At 39.9% G+C, this 16,133-nt stretch overlaps 1 protein-coding gene across 3 annotated transcripts; it reads right to left on the bottom strand.

The window, feature by feature from the left end:
• Window positions 1–116: 116 nt before the first annotated feature.
• IAH1 (isoamyl acetate hydrolyzing esterase 1 (putative)) lies at window positions 117–14,994 on the bottom strand. Of its 3 annotated transcripts, none has more exons than XM_044663630.1 (6): window positions 14,908–14,994; window positions 10,808–10,860; window positions 8,869–9,017; window positions 7,491–7,652; window positions 4,650–4,771; window positions 117–346 (listed from the first exon to the last, which is right to left on the bottom strand). In XM_044663630.1, the coding sequence occupies exons 1-6, from the start codon at window positions 14,992–14,994 to the stop codon at window positions 164–166; spliced, it is 756 nt and encodes a 251-aa protein (XP_044519565.1). In that variant the 3' UTR covers window positions 117–163. The 3 variants fall into 3 exon arrangements, with proteins under 3 accessions (XP_044519565.1, XP_044519567.1, XP_044519566.1); XM_044663632.1 differs by lacking the exon at window positions 8,869–9,017 and adding an exon at window positions 8,800–8,834 and having other exon boundaries at window positions 14,908–14,988; XM_044663631.1 differs by lacking the exons at window positions 8,869–9,017; window positions 10,808–10,860 and having other exon boundaries at window positions 14,908–14,931.
• Window positions 14,995–16,133: the final 1,139 nt, after the last annotated feature.

The following is a 16,133-nucleotide window of genomic DNA, read 5'->3' as shown; positions in this document are numbered from 1 at the left end:
TTCCTAATTTAGTAATTTAATAATACATTCTAATTTGAAATTTAGAAATTGCAGGTGGTAATTTGATAAGTGTAATAATAATAAGTATAATAAACAAGGCCTAAAACTTGAGGCAGTATTTCTAGAAATGTCATTGGCACTTTAATGCTTTCTAAGTAATTAATTAATGGTCACCATCCCCTAGGAGACTGTGTTCAGGTTTCATTTCAGCGACATCCCGCCAATAAGGAAGGATCAAAGGAAGTGAGGCTACTTTCTTCTCCAGCAAAGGCCAAAGATGTGATGAGAGAAATTCATTTCCCTTTGGTGATAAATGCAGCCCATCAGATAAATACAGAGAAAAGTCCTGTAATAAAGATAAAGGGGAAAAATAAAAGGTTTACAGATATCTGAAGTTCAGCTATTTTGCTGCTGCTAACATTTTAAAAGCTGCTGCGTACAATACTTTTATAGTTGGGGGTATATCTTGACTCTTGATCTACAAAGACTCTAAATCTGACAGTCAAGGATATTTTTTGTTCTAGAAAGAAAAGTTAGCTTCAGGATCTATTCTTATTATGATCTTTACACTACATTGTAGAGAATACACTTAAGCATTTAGTTTTAGCAAGCAGTTATTGAGGATGGGGCAAAATGTTTAAGTAACCAGAGTCCAATTTTCCTAACTACAGGACGTTAAGTAAGCCCCTTTGGTCTTCTCCCATCTTTTCCCAAATGCTACTCAATCATAGGCCACTGGACCCGTGACCTTGTCAGTATGGGCACTGTATCTTCCTTTAAGTAAGTTTCCAATATGCTGGGGGGCCTTGTTCTCTCTATATCACAGGGGTTCTGTCAGTTATTAAGCTCTCTTGCTAAATATCTGGTCTGTCTTTTTCACTCATATGTTCCTTAGGTGGCATATTTTAAGCTCTATAAATCCTAATTTGCAATTGACTGTTATATTGCCCTTATGGGTAGGTCTTCAAATTCATCTCTTCAGAGACTGTAGTGTTTTATAAATTGCAGCCATATAACATAACTGGAATAATAACAGTGTTAAAAATATGGGCCTTCATTCCAGAGGAAAACGTGGGGTCATTAAAAGAGGTTTATAATTCCCCAAAGCAATACCAGCCACCCTCCTCTTCCCATTAAATTCTGGACTCACTTCACCATCAATTTTCAGTATCTATCCAAGATAAATATCCCAAATGTGTGACTTCAATAAGTTGTCCTATCCTACCAAATATAATACCTCTTATCTCTTTCAACTCTCTTAAGGAACTTGAAGACAGCTACTGCTTCCTCTATCTACTTCTTCCCAATCTCCAAGCTAACTATGCCCAGCTCCTTCAAACAATCCTCTTATGGCATTCACCGATGACCTTTACCATTCTGGTTGCATTCTTTCAAAAGTTCTGTGGGCTTATCTGTGTCCTTCCTAAAATGTTGGCACCCTAAACTCGACTACTTCAGATGTGATCTACTTAAGGCAGAGTACAATGAGACTATCTTTCCCTGTTCGTGGAAGCTGTGCCTCCCTAATGCATATCTTCTCTTTGGCTTTGTTGGCTGTTCTGCTTACTGTTAATTCATATTGAGCAGAAGACCTCTAAAAGAACACCCGTATTTTTCTGTTATTTTGCTATGCAAACATATTTCCCTCACTGTTGTACATGTGAAACTGAGTTTTTGAGTCCAAGGTAAGACTTTACATTAATTTCTGTCAAAGTTGTAATAGTTTTGTTTTGTTTTTTAAATTTAAACTGTGTATTGACTCCAAGACAGAAGAGTGGTAAGGGCAGGCAATGGGGGTCAAGTGACTTGCCCAGGGTCACACAGCTGGGGAGTGTCTGAGTTCAGATTTGAACCTAGGACCTCCCATCTCTAGGCCTGGCTTTCAATCCACTGAGCTGCCCAGCTGCCCCCAATTTCTGTCAAATTTAATATTTTCTTCACTCAGGCTACCATCCCTATCTCCCCCACCACACTAAAACCTTAGATTCTCTAAGTGAACTTTAACCTCATCTTTCCTAGAAGCAGTGCTTCATGGTGTTTCTCAGCCATCTCCACTCCATGCAGCCTACCTTCCAAACATCATCTCAGTCTCCTCCCATCCCTGCAGTAGAATCCTGGACTCTGGGTCACCAGGCTCTAATGGGGGGAGGGAGGGGAGTCTTTGCCTTGTGCTACCCAGAACCTGGCTTCTAGCACATCTTCCTGGCTATTTCTGCATCCTGGCTGCTGCTGTACTGATGCCCCTCTCCAGCATTAAAATGTAAGTACCTTGAAGGGGAGGGACTCTCTTGCTTGTGATTACAGTACGTGGTATATATTAAGTCCTTGATAAGTAAATGCTTTATCAAAGCTTTGGTTCTGTAATCTTCCCTTCCAAGATAACTTTTTAGCTATCCCTTTAGTTTTGTGTCTGCTGCAAAGTTGACAAAGAGGTGCCCTTATCCACATTATTGAAGATACATTAAACTGCCTATGGGTAAACACTGTGGATCTTCCATGTGGATATTAATGACTACCCTAAGCCTAGCTATTCAACTATCCATTTAGCTATTTACCCATTTAACTATTGATGTCTGGCCCACATCTCCATTTTTTCCAAAGATGCTAAAACCTAAGTAGACTAGGTCTTCAGCATTCTCACATACCAGTATAGTAATCCTTTTTGATCTGGCATGACAGCATGAGGAAGCCATACTGTTTTTTGTTATCATCATTTCCTGCCCCCCATCCCTCAATTATTTTATTTTTCAGATCTGCATTCTCTCTTGCCTCTTCCCCCTTTCCCATCATTAATAAATCAAGAAACCTCTGTTAGAATTAAGCAAAACAAATTTCCATATTGGTCGTGTGAAAAAAAAACAACAAAACCAAAAGTTTATACCGAGCCCATTAAACAGGATGTAGGGAGCATGTTTATCTGGAAAAATTGTGGTTGATCAATGTGTTTAAGGTTCCTAAATCTTTTGAAGCTCTTTATCTTTACAACATTACTATTATTCTTTTTTTTTTTTAAACCCTTGTACTTCGGTGTATTGTCTCATAGGTGGAAGATTGGTAAGGGTGGGCAATGGGGGTCAAGTGACTTGCCCAGGGTCACACAGCTGGGAAGTGTCTGAGGCCAGATTTGAACCTAGGACCTCCTGTCTCTAGGCCTGACTCTCACTCCACTGAGCTACCCAGCTGCCCCTCACAACATTACTATTATATAATGTGTTCTCTTGGTTCTGTTCACTGCATTGTCTTGTGTCTTCCCATTTTTCTTTGAAACTAGCACAATAGTATTCTCATTATCAAAACTTGTCTAGTCATTCCTCAATTGATGGACATCCTCTCCGATTCCAATTCCTTGTTGCCACAAAAAAGAGCTACTGTAGAAACTTTTAAAAATAGGAATCTTTTACCTCATTGACCTCTTCAAGGTATAGAGCTAGTATATGGTACCACTGGGCCAAAATATGCACAGTTTAGTAACTTTTGGAGCATTTCCCAATTGCTTTCTAGAGTGCTTGAAGCAGTTCACAGCTCCACCTACAGTACAGAAGTATACCTGTTTTCTGTTGGTTTTCTGGTTTTGTCTATTTAGCTAGTATGATGAATATAAGCAAAACCTCCAAGTTGTTTGAACATTTCTCCGTTATTAATGACTTGGAGCATTTTTCCATATGATTATTCTTTATTGTAGGGTTTTTCATATGGCGTGGATTTCTTCTAAACTTCTTTCTTCATATTATGTGAAGTAAAATATTTAGGGGACCGTGATCCCATGCACCCCAGTATCAGGACATAGGATCCATAGTTATGTGTCCCTTGGCATGACCAGCATCCTCCAGTTGAGACAGATAGACGGAAAGACAGAGAGAGAGAGAGAGAAAAGAGCTCTTTTCTCTAGATCAGGCTCTTGAATTAACTGGCTCTCTGGCTTCTATCTCTGAGAAGCTGTGGCTTGGAGGCTGGTTGCAATGGAGGATTGGATTTTTACCTGAAATCATAAAGGCCATAAAGTCAAAAAGAACCTATTGTTCTTTTTCTCTCTCTTTACTAATATATGTTTATAAACCTAGTAAAGTCTCTAGATTAATTTTTATAACAATATCCTTTGACCATTTATCAGCAAATGGTTTATTATAAATTTGAATGTTCCTTATAGATCTTAAAAATGATACTTTTATCAGAGAAGCTTACTACAAATATTTTTCTGCTATTTATCTGCTTCTCTTCTAATTTTAGTAGAATTGGTTTTAAGTTTTATATGGCCCACTTTTTGTGATCCTCTTGTTTTATCGTGAAGTCTTCTTCCTCATTCATAGATCTAGCAGAGAGAGAGAGAGAAAGAGAGATGGGGGTGGGGGGAGCTAGCTATTGGAGGAGAAAGTAAACTATAAGAGCAAGGGTTAGTCAGTAATGAGTCAAAATTCAAATCTAGCTGAACTCCAAACACAAGGCTCTTTCCAATATAGTGCCTCAAAAAATGTGGTCTTGTCTTTTTTTTATAGGATAATAATTTAATATCCCAGATCTTCTAGTGAAAATGCCTGTGGTGCTTCATTTCTGTACCACAAATGTTTCTTAGTAGATTATGGAGAACATTATTTCAATTTACATGTATATGATGCCTGTCAATCCAGGTAAGCATAAATAAGTTAGCTTACCTCGTTATCCTTTTGCATTAATGTCCACAGGTCAAGAACATCTGCCCCACAGTTTTGGCCCACTTGCAAACAGGCTTTGGCATATTCACCAACAACCATATTCAATCGGTTTAATTTGTAGCCTAAGGTTGGAAAATGGGGGTTATCAAAATTCAAAGCACTCTTAAAGTGATAACTATGCCCAAGAATAACTTTAAATTTGTCTAAGATAGTTTAGTAGTCTTTTACTTTACTAGTATATGACTAACCAACATGGCCTATTTCTATTGTGCTGTTTTTCTATAGAAATTCAAGTGGGAAACAAAGGACACCCATTGACTTTCTTAGTCTTTTGATCATAGTTAATTCTCAATTACTTGAGCATTGATCTTACTTTGGTGTAACCTAGTCTTTAATAATTAATATTTAAAATTTTTTGTAATAATCTTAGTAGACCTGAAGAACCACATTATATTATACATCCTATGTGGTATAGAGACATGTCAAGCTGGCCACCTGCTCTGGCTACCAGCTAGAAATGCTTTCATCATAGGTTCAGGGACCGATTACAATTCTTGAAGGAGGAACAACCTTAGCAAAGCTCAAGCTTTGGCATCCTGGCTGCAGGGTGATGATATTGTCAGGGACAACTTTTGAAGATTATCTTTGTTCCTGTGAGGATGGGAAAGACACCCACAATGATGGAACTACCTCCTTAATTTACTGAAGTAATGTGTAGAATTTTTCAGTTGGTACCAGATAATTTATGTCAACCTTAGCTGAAATGCTTTATACATTTTTATTACTTAATTTATACAAGTTAATTCAGTACAATAAGAAGTTCAGATGATGATTATTTGTCTACAGAAGATTGTTATAATTAACTGGAAACTGAAGGGAAAACCCTAAGGATGCCAATAACTTTCCTCCTTAGTACAATAAGCTTGTAAGATTGAGTGCCATGATGAAAGGCAGGGTGAGAACTGGCATTGGGGGAATGAATCACAGACATGAAGAAATATGAGGGCGAGGCATATAAGGCAACGGTGAGGTGGGGGACAGTGGCTAAAGAGAAGGGGCCCAAGTGAGGGTTGCCACTGGGATCTTTGGGATAGCAGGGCTGAAGGGAAACATGAGGGTTCTAGGCCTGAGCTTTATAGGCCCTGAATAATTAACAAATGTTTTCCAAGCCTGTATTCCAAATTAATGAAATGAGTCAACAGAAAGCTACAGATTTGTTTATTTTAGCTTACAGAATTCTGGGTATGTGCTTCAAGATCTCATAGATTCTAGGGTTTTGGCTTCTTTTGCCTCCCATTGTTTCATCTAGTTTCTTAAAAAACCCTTACCTTGTGTTTTAGTATTAATTCTAAGACAGAAGGGTGTCAAAGGCTAAGCAGCTGGTGTTAAATACCTTTGTCCAGGATCACACAGCTAGGAAATCTCTGAGGCCAAATTCGAACCCAGGTTCTCTCATAGATAATTGAAAGCTGGCTGTATATTTTTTGCTGTATCCACCTTTCTGGACCACCAGATTGTCAGATATGAGGAAGTGGAGGTCAGAAGCTAAAATAGTATCTAGCTCACCATGTTATTATATTTTGCTGTGGCAAATATAACCAGTCCTCACCTATGAAAGGCATATTGATTTAGAAAAGGAAGCGTACTCTACTCTTGGAGCCTTAGGTTCTATTAGCTATGTTATCTTTGGGTAATTGATTTAATTTTGCTGAGCCAGTTTCTATAATACAGAACTGCAGGGAAGGGGACAGGACGTCACAGAATTTAGAGTTGGAAGGGACGTTAGATATTATCTAGCACAGGACTCCTCACTTCTATAGTTTAGCAAACTAAGGCCTAGAAAGGTTAAATAATTTATTCATTATTGCACAGGTAGCAAACCACAGGGCTGACAGGCAAAACATTGTCCTTTACTACAAGACAGCTTCTTAAGATGGGGTCCATGCCTCTATGCCAGTGGAGAGCATGGCAGAGGCTTTGAGTTTTTGTTTTTAGGAAAAAGAGTAGTCCCATGACCCAAGTGATCTATCACAGGCTAGAATGGAGAAGAGGGATCTTATTCTCCAGGCAAAAAACAGATTAAAATAGGCAGACAGAATCTTGACAGGGGAATAAAAACAAATGTACTCAGACCGAGAACCTAAATTTTAAAGGGCAAATAAATCCCTATTAGGCCACAAATAGGTGTGGAGAGGGGCAGCTAAGGAGCACAGTGGAAGACCACCAGGCCTTGAATCAGGAGGACCTGGGTTCAAATTTGATCTTAGATGCTAAATAACTGGGCAAGTCATTTAACCTCAATTGCTTAACCCAGTGATGGGCAAACTACAGCCCGCAGGCCAGATGTGGCCCCCTGAAATGTTCTATCTGGCTGCCTGACATTATTCCTGATCTGATGAATACAATGAGTGGGATACAATACAATGAAACTTCGAAAGAGTTGCCTCAGAAACAGACTGACAGATGAGCATTTCCTTTCCTTTGGCCCCTCTTTTAAAAGTTTGCCCATCACTGGTCTAACCCATACCACCTTTCTGAGTTAGAATTGATACTCTGTATAGGTAAGGGTGTATGTATATGTGTGTATGTGTGTCTGTATACACACATATACATGTTTTTAAAAGATATGAAGAGTGGTTCAATTAAATTTCAGATGACTAAAAATCAAAGTGATGCTTACATTTGTGTATCCCTTTACAATTAGATAACATTTTATGTATATTATTCATACGTTGTCAAGCATTCAGTGTAGTCTTGGTGTAACTTAAGGCTTACCAAATACAAAACATTTTGAGTGTGTGTGTATATACATGTTCTCTTTCTATGTATCTCTGTATTTACCTTGAGCAGTACACTCCTTTTCCCAAGCTGATTCATGAAGCGGGGGTGGTGTTATAAGAATAACTCTACTTTCAGGAATATCCACAGACTTTAGATATTTTATCATGTTCTTTAAATTCTCAGCATACTCATCCAAAGGAATGTGTTGCTTGGGATTCTCATCTGTTCAAGAGAAACATTAAAATATTATTAACCGAAGCCAAACCCTTCATAGCTTCATGCACGTAACTCTAACTTATTCAGTCACAGAAAAGATCCATTGACCACTCTTCCAAAATGCACGCACAATAATTTTTTCAATTGTCAGTGCCCTTCTTCCCAAATTATTTTATATGTATTTGTGATTATTCACTTAATATTTATGCTTTGTATATTTACATTGTTCTTGCCTCATGCATTTGGGGAACAGGAATTGTTTGTATCCTTAGCACCTAGCCCAATGTCTTGCACACATTTGGCACTTAATAAATATTTGTTGATTGTCACAGTTCACTGTATAACGTAATGTGTAGTTCAAGAAAAAGACAATTTCAGATATATTGGGCTTAAATTTTTCTGGAATTCTAGGAATACCTTCATATACATAAACAGTATTTTCAGCCAGACTGCTGGGACTCATGTCCAAGTTGCCATCCGGCCTATCCTAAATCCCTGTGCCACGGTGATAAAGCGTGCAGACACCCCAACTAGCGTCTACTTATCTTCATAAGAGCAAGATGCTTCCGGCTGGCCCCATGCCAGTTGCAGGTATGGAAAAAGTACCCAGAGAAAGCTCACTGGGGTGAAGGGCTGAATGTCAAAATGAAGGGAAGTTCTTTTTGACTATCAAGTATCTCCCTCCTATTCTGGGAGCGTCAGGGGGGAAGAGGTGTATAGTAGAAATCATGCTTAGAGTCAGATCCCAGCTCTGATGCTGAAGCTCTCTCCATGCTGGAGAAGGAGAACAAAGCCACAGGCCAGATCCATTCCTCAGCCCTGCTGATCGCTGTTGTTGGGAATATCCCTATCTTGCCCCACTCCAGCCACCCTGGAGAAGAACAGGGCCATTAGGAAGATCTTAGCTGAACCTAGATTCAAAGCCAAGGACTGTCCCTCAACCTACTCCCATTTAACTGCTCTCCCCTAGACTCCAGAGAAAGGAATAAACCCAGATCCAGCTACTGGGGGAAAAAAAAATCACATTAAAGCCAAAAGAAAAGCATAAAACGATACTGAAAAATATGTGATAACTAACTAAGGTACCAAGAAACACTCCACACTTTTCTCTCCCTTCTGACCCCGGCAAAAAACAAAACAAAACAACAGATACCTTCACTGTGAGATAAAAATGGATTTAAAAAGAGCCTGGAAAAAGGGAAAAGAAAAAAAAAGTCATTACCTTTTAAAGCACTATCATTGGCACCAAAGAAAATCGTAACTGCAACAAGGTCTTCAGCATTACTACTTTTCCTGATTAATCTGGGAAGAATGATTTTAGCCCATCTAGTATTATAACCTGAAAATCCACGATTTAGAACATCACATTTTCTGAAATTAATGAAAAAGACAAGAAAAAAATCTGAGTAAGGAAAAAAAACTACTGATCTGTTTACCAAAGCTTCAATATGGCTGTGTACTCCTATACTCTTTTTTTTTTTTAAATAAATCCTTACATTCCATCTTAGAATCAATACTATGTACTGGTTCCAAGGCAGAAGAGCGGTAAGGGGTAGGCAATGAGGGTCAAGTGATTTGACCAGGGGCACACAGCTCTAGGCCTGGCTCTCAATCCACTGAGCCACCCAGCTGCCCCCTAACTCCTATATTCTTTCTGTTACTATATCTAGATAGGCTAGATATGGCTCAACATGATCAGAGTGGAGATAAAATTGAAAAATGGCATTTAAAGAAGTAGTTTAAAGGCAAGACTAAGTATTGGAGAATCGCACTATAAAGTCAGAGAAGACAAAAATGACTTTTTTACAAGTTGTCCTACAGTAAGATACATAATAGTGATTTAGTGGAAAACTCATTTTATTTATAGGTCACTAGCTTGTGTTTGAATTTTGGCCTTGCTATGTGCTCTGGATGTGATCTTGGGAACGTCACTTGAACTTTAAGGATTTCAGTTTATATATTTGAGACTGGAATTCCAGCCTTGGCTCTACTTATGAGCTGTGCAATCCTGGACAAGTGCCTTCACTTTAGTTGTCTAACTCATCTGACAAAATGGTTAAGAGGAAAATGCTTTGTAGACCTTAAAGCACTATATTAATATATAATATTCTCTAGTGTGTTAACTACTCAAGATGATAACTAATTCCGTCTGAATTATTAAGAATATTTATTAGTGTTTTTTTAAATGACCAACAGTTGATTTCTGATACAAAAGAATGGTAAGATTGAAACTTAGCTGACTAATCAAACTCTTTAACAAATAGAAATTCAAAAAATGAAGTCAGTCCTCAGCCCATTTCTTGCATCTTTGGATAGAAGATACTCAAACTTCCCTTTTAACTAAAAGGGCATTTTCTGTTGCCTACACAATCTTATTCTTCCCAAATTTTGGTTTTGCCTTTACACAAAGTGACGAGAAAAACCTGCTATTTACTCACACAATTCTTCGCAGTTTTTATAAAGAGAGTACCATGAATGTATAACTAGAAGGGTCCTACAAGGTCATTTTGCCCAAACTCTACATTTTACAGATGAAGAAAGTGAGCCTCAGGGGTTAGGCCGACCTGCCAAGTTTTATGAGGGTTTTTTTATTTGTAATCTTATAGGTGCACTCTCTAGTTGGGAAGCTCCTGCTATGAAAGCAGAGCTTCAACTGTTCTGCAGCTTAAAAGTACCTGTGACGTGCCTGAGGCTTAACCAGGTTAAATGAAGGAGGTCCCCAAAGTAGTGACTGTCAGAAGTGGGGCTTGAACCAGAGTTGCTTGCTCTGCTGCCTCTTACACTAGTAGTAAAGAGCCAGGATTTGAACCAAAGTCTACACACAGATTCCAAAACCAACATATTTTTCACTACACCATATACACAGTGCCTTAACAAAAAGGCTCTATCGTGGGAGGCAGCTAGGGGACACAGTGGATACAGCAGTGCCAGGCCTGGAGTTGGGAGGTTCTGGGTTTAAATCTGGACTCAGACATTTCCTACCTGTGTGACCCTGGGCAAGTCACTTAACCCTTGCTTTCTGCGTAGCCCTTGTTCTTAGACTAAGACAGAAAGTAAGGGTGAAAAAAAAAAAGACTATATCTGCCTTTACAAGTTTCACTAAAATGTAATCATATTTTAAAGTAATAAACACCAATAAATAATATAGAAACTACTCTCACCTGACCAGCTTGTCAGCCAGTGATGCTCCCCATCCACCATGCTGGAAAGAAAACTGAAGAACAAGTTATTACTTTAACCATTCATGAGACTCCTTTGAACTGCCATCTCTTCTATTGACCCTTAACACTTCATTTAAAAAGATTTTTGGTTGTCATAGTAACACATTAGAATTAATCTTGGCTGTGAAATGTGACTTTCCTTCCTGTGATAATTAATATTTCAGCTTGTCAACATTTTATGAGGGCAAATAAAAGTCACTTTTCTTGAAAAACAATTTAAAAATCTATATCCTCTATCCATAATAGATTGCCTGTAGGTTTAGTGGGAAAGCAGACAACAGCAATCCAAAGAGTATGTCAATACACCAAGATAATTGAAAGAGTTAGTTGCAAAAAATCATTCTAGAACCTCCCATCAAGGTTCCCTACACCTTCCTCAAGCATGGGGTGGGGATGTACAGAGGAACAAAAGCTTCTGTATCAAAGGTGTAGAGTCAATGTGATCGTGAGTTCAATAGTAATTTCCTTGCTACTGCCTTACTATGTCCCAGGCACTGTGTCAAGTGATAGAGATACAAAAAGAGGCAAAAAGTTCCTGCCCTCAAGCTTCCAGCCTAATGGAGGGGACAATGAGCAAACGCATATATGCAAGCAAGTTATATACATAGCCTAAATAGAAAATAATTGAGAGGGAAGGCACTAGAATTAAGAGGGGTCAAGAAAGGCTTCCTGTAGCCACAACTTCTCAAAAGCTTGCCAAAATGGGAGAGGAGAGGCCTTACTTGCTTTCTCTTGCTAGTCTGCGGATACCAGTAAATGTTTAATATATAAATAAGAAAAAAAAACCCTATCATTTTCACCCTAAATTTAAATTTCATAAATTAATATACACTGAATTAAACCAATCTTATTAGAAAAAGTGTATTTCTATGCCATTTTAAAGTTATTAAGTGTAAGAAGTATAATAAGCTATAAAAGATAACTTATTAAGTATAATAATAGCTATAATAGCAGCTAACATTTATAAAGTGCTTACTATATGTGCCTGGCACTGAGCTAAGCACTGAAAATTATTTTTTCATTTGATATTCACAACAATCCTGGGTTGTAGGTGCTATTATTCTCCTCATTTTACAGATGAGGAAATTGAGCAAAACAAGGGTTAAGTGCCTCGCCCAGGGTCATATAGATTTAAAGGCAGGTCTTCCTAACTCCAGGCCTGGCACTCATTAATATCCCAGATTCAAAACCTTTCTTAATGTGATAGGAACATGCTGTACCAAAATTACTTTGCAAGTTCCGATAGCCTTCAATCATCATTTGTGCCAAATTCTCACTCCTCTCTGAAGCATTTAAAAAGGACCTTATTAGGCATTGTGTAGATGACTAAAATATATTCCAGACAAATAAATTTTACTCATGACAAAGACACCAAAAGTGCAATCAGCATACCATGGATGACTTTGGAAGGGGATATGTGGTTACTATTTTATCAAAAAATAAAGTCTTCAGGAAGTTAGGATGCTTGCTGCTGAGAGCCCAGCATGTCAAAGATTCCAAGAAGTAACAGTAAACTGGGTGTATTTATGCCCTGGGGAGTGGAGGAAAGAGTCTTTATAGGTCAGGAGCTGGTGGCTTTTTGTGGAGATCTCTTTATCATCTCTGATAATCTGATAAGGACAGTTTAGTTGATAAGGAAATAATAACAGGACAAGGGAAATGTCTTTTACTTCATGCTTCCAGCTCTGGTTCCAGGAGCATGGAGTTTATTATATATATTTTCACACAAAGAACACAAAGAAAAACTTACAGCTCGTGGTTACAAATCACACAAAAGAAAATCTTTGGAGGCTTCAAAGTAAAGATAGAACAGGGTCCAAGGCCGAATTCTAGCCGCCTGGATATCAGCAAGCAAATTCTGAGAATTGTAACTATATTCTATGGATATCATAAATGAATTGAGTCTTGTATTTTTTATCGGGAGGACTGCACCCGGATGGATGAAGTTTTTCTTGCTCTGACCTTAGCTGACTTAGGAATATTCTTAGAGTTTAGGGATCTTAATTTTCTTGTAGAGGAATTGTTAACCCAGTAACTGCTGGTTTGTTTAAAGCTTTCCAATGGGACCTATAATGTTATTAAGAAAAGATGTGGATCTGAAAAAGAGTCAAAAGAGGAGTCTCAGATGTTTATCTATTTAAGACTCTGTTTCTCTTATTGGCCTCCCACGGCTTTTTTTTTTTTTTTTTAACCCTTAACTTCTGTGTATTGGCTCCTTGGTGGAAGAGTGGTAAGGGTAGGCAATGGGGGTTAAGTGACTTGCCCAGGGTCACACAGCTGGGAAGTGACTGAGGCCAGATTTGAACCTAGGACCTCCCATCTCTAGGCCTGACTCAATCCACTGAGCTACCCAGCTGCCCCCTAGCTGGTGGCTTTTAAAAGAAATTCAAGAAGCTATTCTGTTTCTACAGGAGCTTAAAATGAACAAGTCCAAGTTCCAAGAGGGGAGTGACCTGACAATCAAGTAGGAAAAGTGAGTAGGAAGTAAAGAGTTAAATTTTCATGTATGCCTATAAAAAGATTTTAATAAGGGGAAGCAATTCAGGCTGACCCACAAGGTTACAAAACAGAGTTCTGATAAACAAGAATGCAAGATTGTACAGGAGATCTCTTGACAATCTGGAAAACAGAATGTCTTCAGGATAAGAAAAGGGACTTTAATCAGTATTATGCCAACTGGGGAACAATGTTTGTTAAAGAGAAGCTAGATCAAGGATGTACAAATTGGAGCAATTTGGGGGGGAATCTCTTGTGGATTACCTGTATACATGTATTCAACCTAAATGTATGCATTTTGGCTACTGCATCTGACAATCAATTTCTCCTTAACTTAAGATAATTTTTGCCATCTGAATTTTACAACTCAACTTTAAAGTAGCTCAGGCATATAATTCTACTCTAAGGCAAAGATGTTGAGCAGAAAGTTCAGATGAAAATGGGGATGCTGGTGGACAAGGGCTAAAGTAGAAATAGGGGGTGGTGCAAAAAAGAGAGCACTGACAAAGAGGCAAAATGTGGGGATTGTTTGGTTCTACAGAATAAGACTATGGGTCCTTGTGGATGAAGATAAAAGATAACTATGGGGTCCAGTGGGAGATGGAAAGATATAAAGATACCTACACACTGGACACTTATGCGATCCCAGGGTATTTTGGAACAGTGGGGGAAAAAATGACATTTGGAACCAGAAGAATGGAATTAGAGTCCCAGCTCTGCTACTTAACACTTTTGTATCTTTTGCCAAGTCACTTAAACTTCACGAGCCTGTTTGTTGATCTATAAAAACGGGTGAAAATGGGAATAGGTGTTTGGAAATGAGTAAAGTGGGCTAGACTCCGAGTCTGGGAAGACCAGGCTTCAAATCCTGCTTATGACACTAGCTGAGTAGCTAAAAGCAAGTCCTAAAAATGAATCTGTTTGCTCATCTGTAAAACAAAGGTAGTAGAATCTACTTGGTCCCATCCCCAGTAGTGAGGACGAAATGTATGTGAAGAGCCTTGGAAACTTGCTGGAGTAAACAAGTGTTTTTTTATTATTATTATTACTGAAAGTTGGTTCATTTCCAAGATCAATTCCAGCTGTAAATCTGATCTTAACTAAAATGTTGAGGGAAGACTTTGGGGTCATATTGGAGAAGACAAGGAACTATGAGGAAGAGGATGGGGTCTGGGATGAATAGGAGAACCACGTGTTAATAAAAACTGACCATGAGACCCAAAGAGCAGAGTTGAGAGATCAGGCGCTCAGAGGAGGAGAAAGCAATGAAGATCACGTGTGTAGGGGGGGGCATTACAGAGGTTCTACAGCTTCTTTATGGTGTTAGAGGGCCAGGGTTGTGGAGCACTACGGTTAATAAACAGACTTTTCCCACCAGCCAGCTTTCCTGAGCTCTGTTTGATTCTCCTTAGCGGGGTTAGGGGGGCGGGGGGGCTCTTGGGAGAGAATGGGGGGAGGTTTACCGAGGCAGGTGGAGGTGATATAATTATAAATAATAGGCAGAATCCTGAGAAGGTCGCGCTGCCCTGGGCGGGCCGTAATACCTGAGTAATGGAGTCCCCGAAAAGAAGCACCCGGGGCCAGGACAGAGCGCCCCCCACCTCCTCGGTCAAAGAGCCTGACACCGACATCCTTCTCCGCGGTGAACTTGTGCCCGGAAATCCGTCATATATAGCTACCCGCTTGAGCCCCTCCCCCTGTAGGCCCCGCCTCCCGATCAATCACTGTCCCCTCTGAGCCCCGCCCCCGTCAGCTCCTCGTCCCACCCTTTCTCTCCCATCCCCGCCCCGGGCTTCGGCCTTCACTTCCTCCCTCTTTAGGCGGTCAGTTTGAGTAGCGGGACCCTGGCCGAGTAAGCCGCTAGTCCTTTTGGCTCTGATTTTCTCTTCTGTAAAATGCTTTTACCACGTGGTGTAGAAGCCAAGAACCCGAGGCCCTGGGGGGGAAGGGGTGCCACGGACCTCTGGCTCCCAAGCCTCAGTTCCTCCCCGACATTCCATTCAAATAATCCTGACCCTGGGGGTGGAGGGAGTGGCTATTCCTTCCCGGGACATTCGCCTGGGGCTTTACCTGCTTCGCGAAAGGAAAGCTGGCCCATCTGGACGGCGGACTAAAAAGCAGAGGCGGCCCTTGTCCTCCAAGGTTCCTCGAGTCCAAGCTGGCTGTGAGAGCTGGAATGCTGAGCGCCCAGTGTAGGGATTATGGTGCTGGAGAAGACTTCCGAGTCCCTTGGAGAGCAAGCTCCAACCAATGAGAACTTGATTCAGACCATCCGGGAAGGTCCAGGGCTAAAGACCTTAAATCCCTTGGACACACCATGAGAAGACTGGACTCACTAGAAAAGAGCCCGATACTGGAACAGATTTAAGGCAAAAGAAAAAAGGGTTGGAAGAGGAGATGGACCGAGGCACGGAAACAGCGAACGTGAAGTTGGACAGAATTTGGGAGTCAGTGGAAGATAGAAGGGCCTGGCATGGTCACGAAGAGTCTGACACAACTGAATGGCTGCACCCTATCACAAGAGCCAGGAGGCATCCAGGCAGGACCTGGGGGTGGGGAGGAGATAGAAGAGATCCTCTCCCTAGAGAAGTTTATTATTGTGTATAGGTTGGACTGGAAAGGATGGGATACTTTGTAAACAACTCCTTTATCTGTTCATCTCAGCAGATTCTTCCCCACCAATTCTGGGTACAGTACAGAATGGAATGCTCAAAATATCATGTTTCTGTACTGTGTGTTCCTCATACAAGAAAGATTTAGAAAATATTGA

The sequence above is a fragment of the Gracilinanus agilis genome, chromosome 2 (genome assembly GCF_016433145.1).
Source record: "Gracilinanus agilis isolate LMUSP501 chromosome 2, AgileGrace, whole genome shotgun sequence".
Lineage (NCBI taxonomy): Eukaryota > Metazoa > Chordata > Mammalia > Didelphimorphia > Didelphidae > Gracilinanus > Gracilinanus agilis.
The sequence above is the reverse complement of the archived record's forward strand: the minus strand, read 5'-3'. Positions and strand labels throughout refer to the sequence as shown.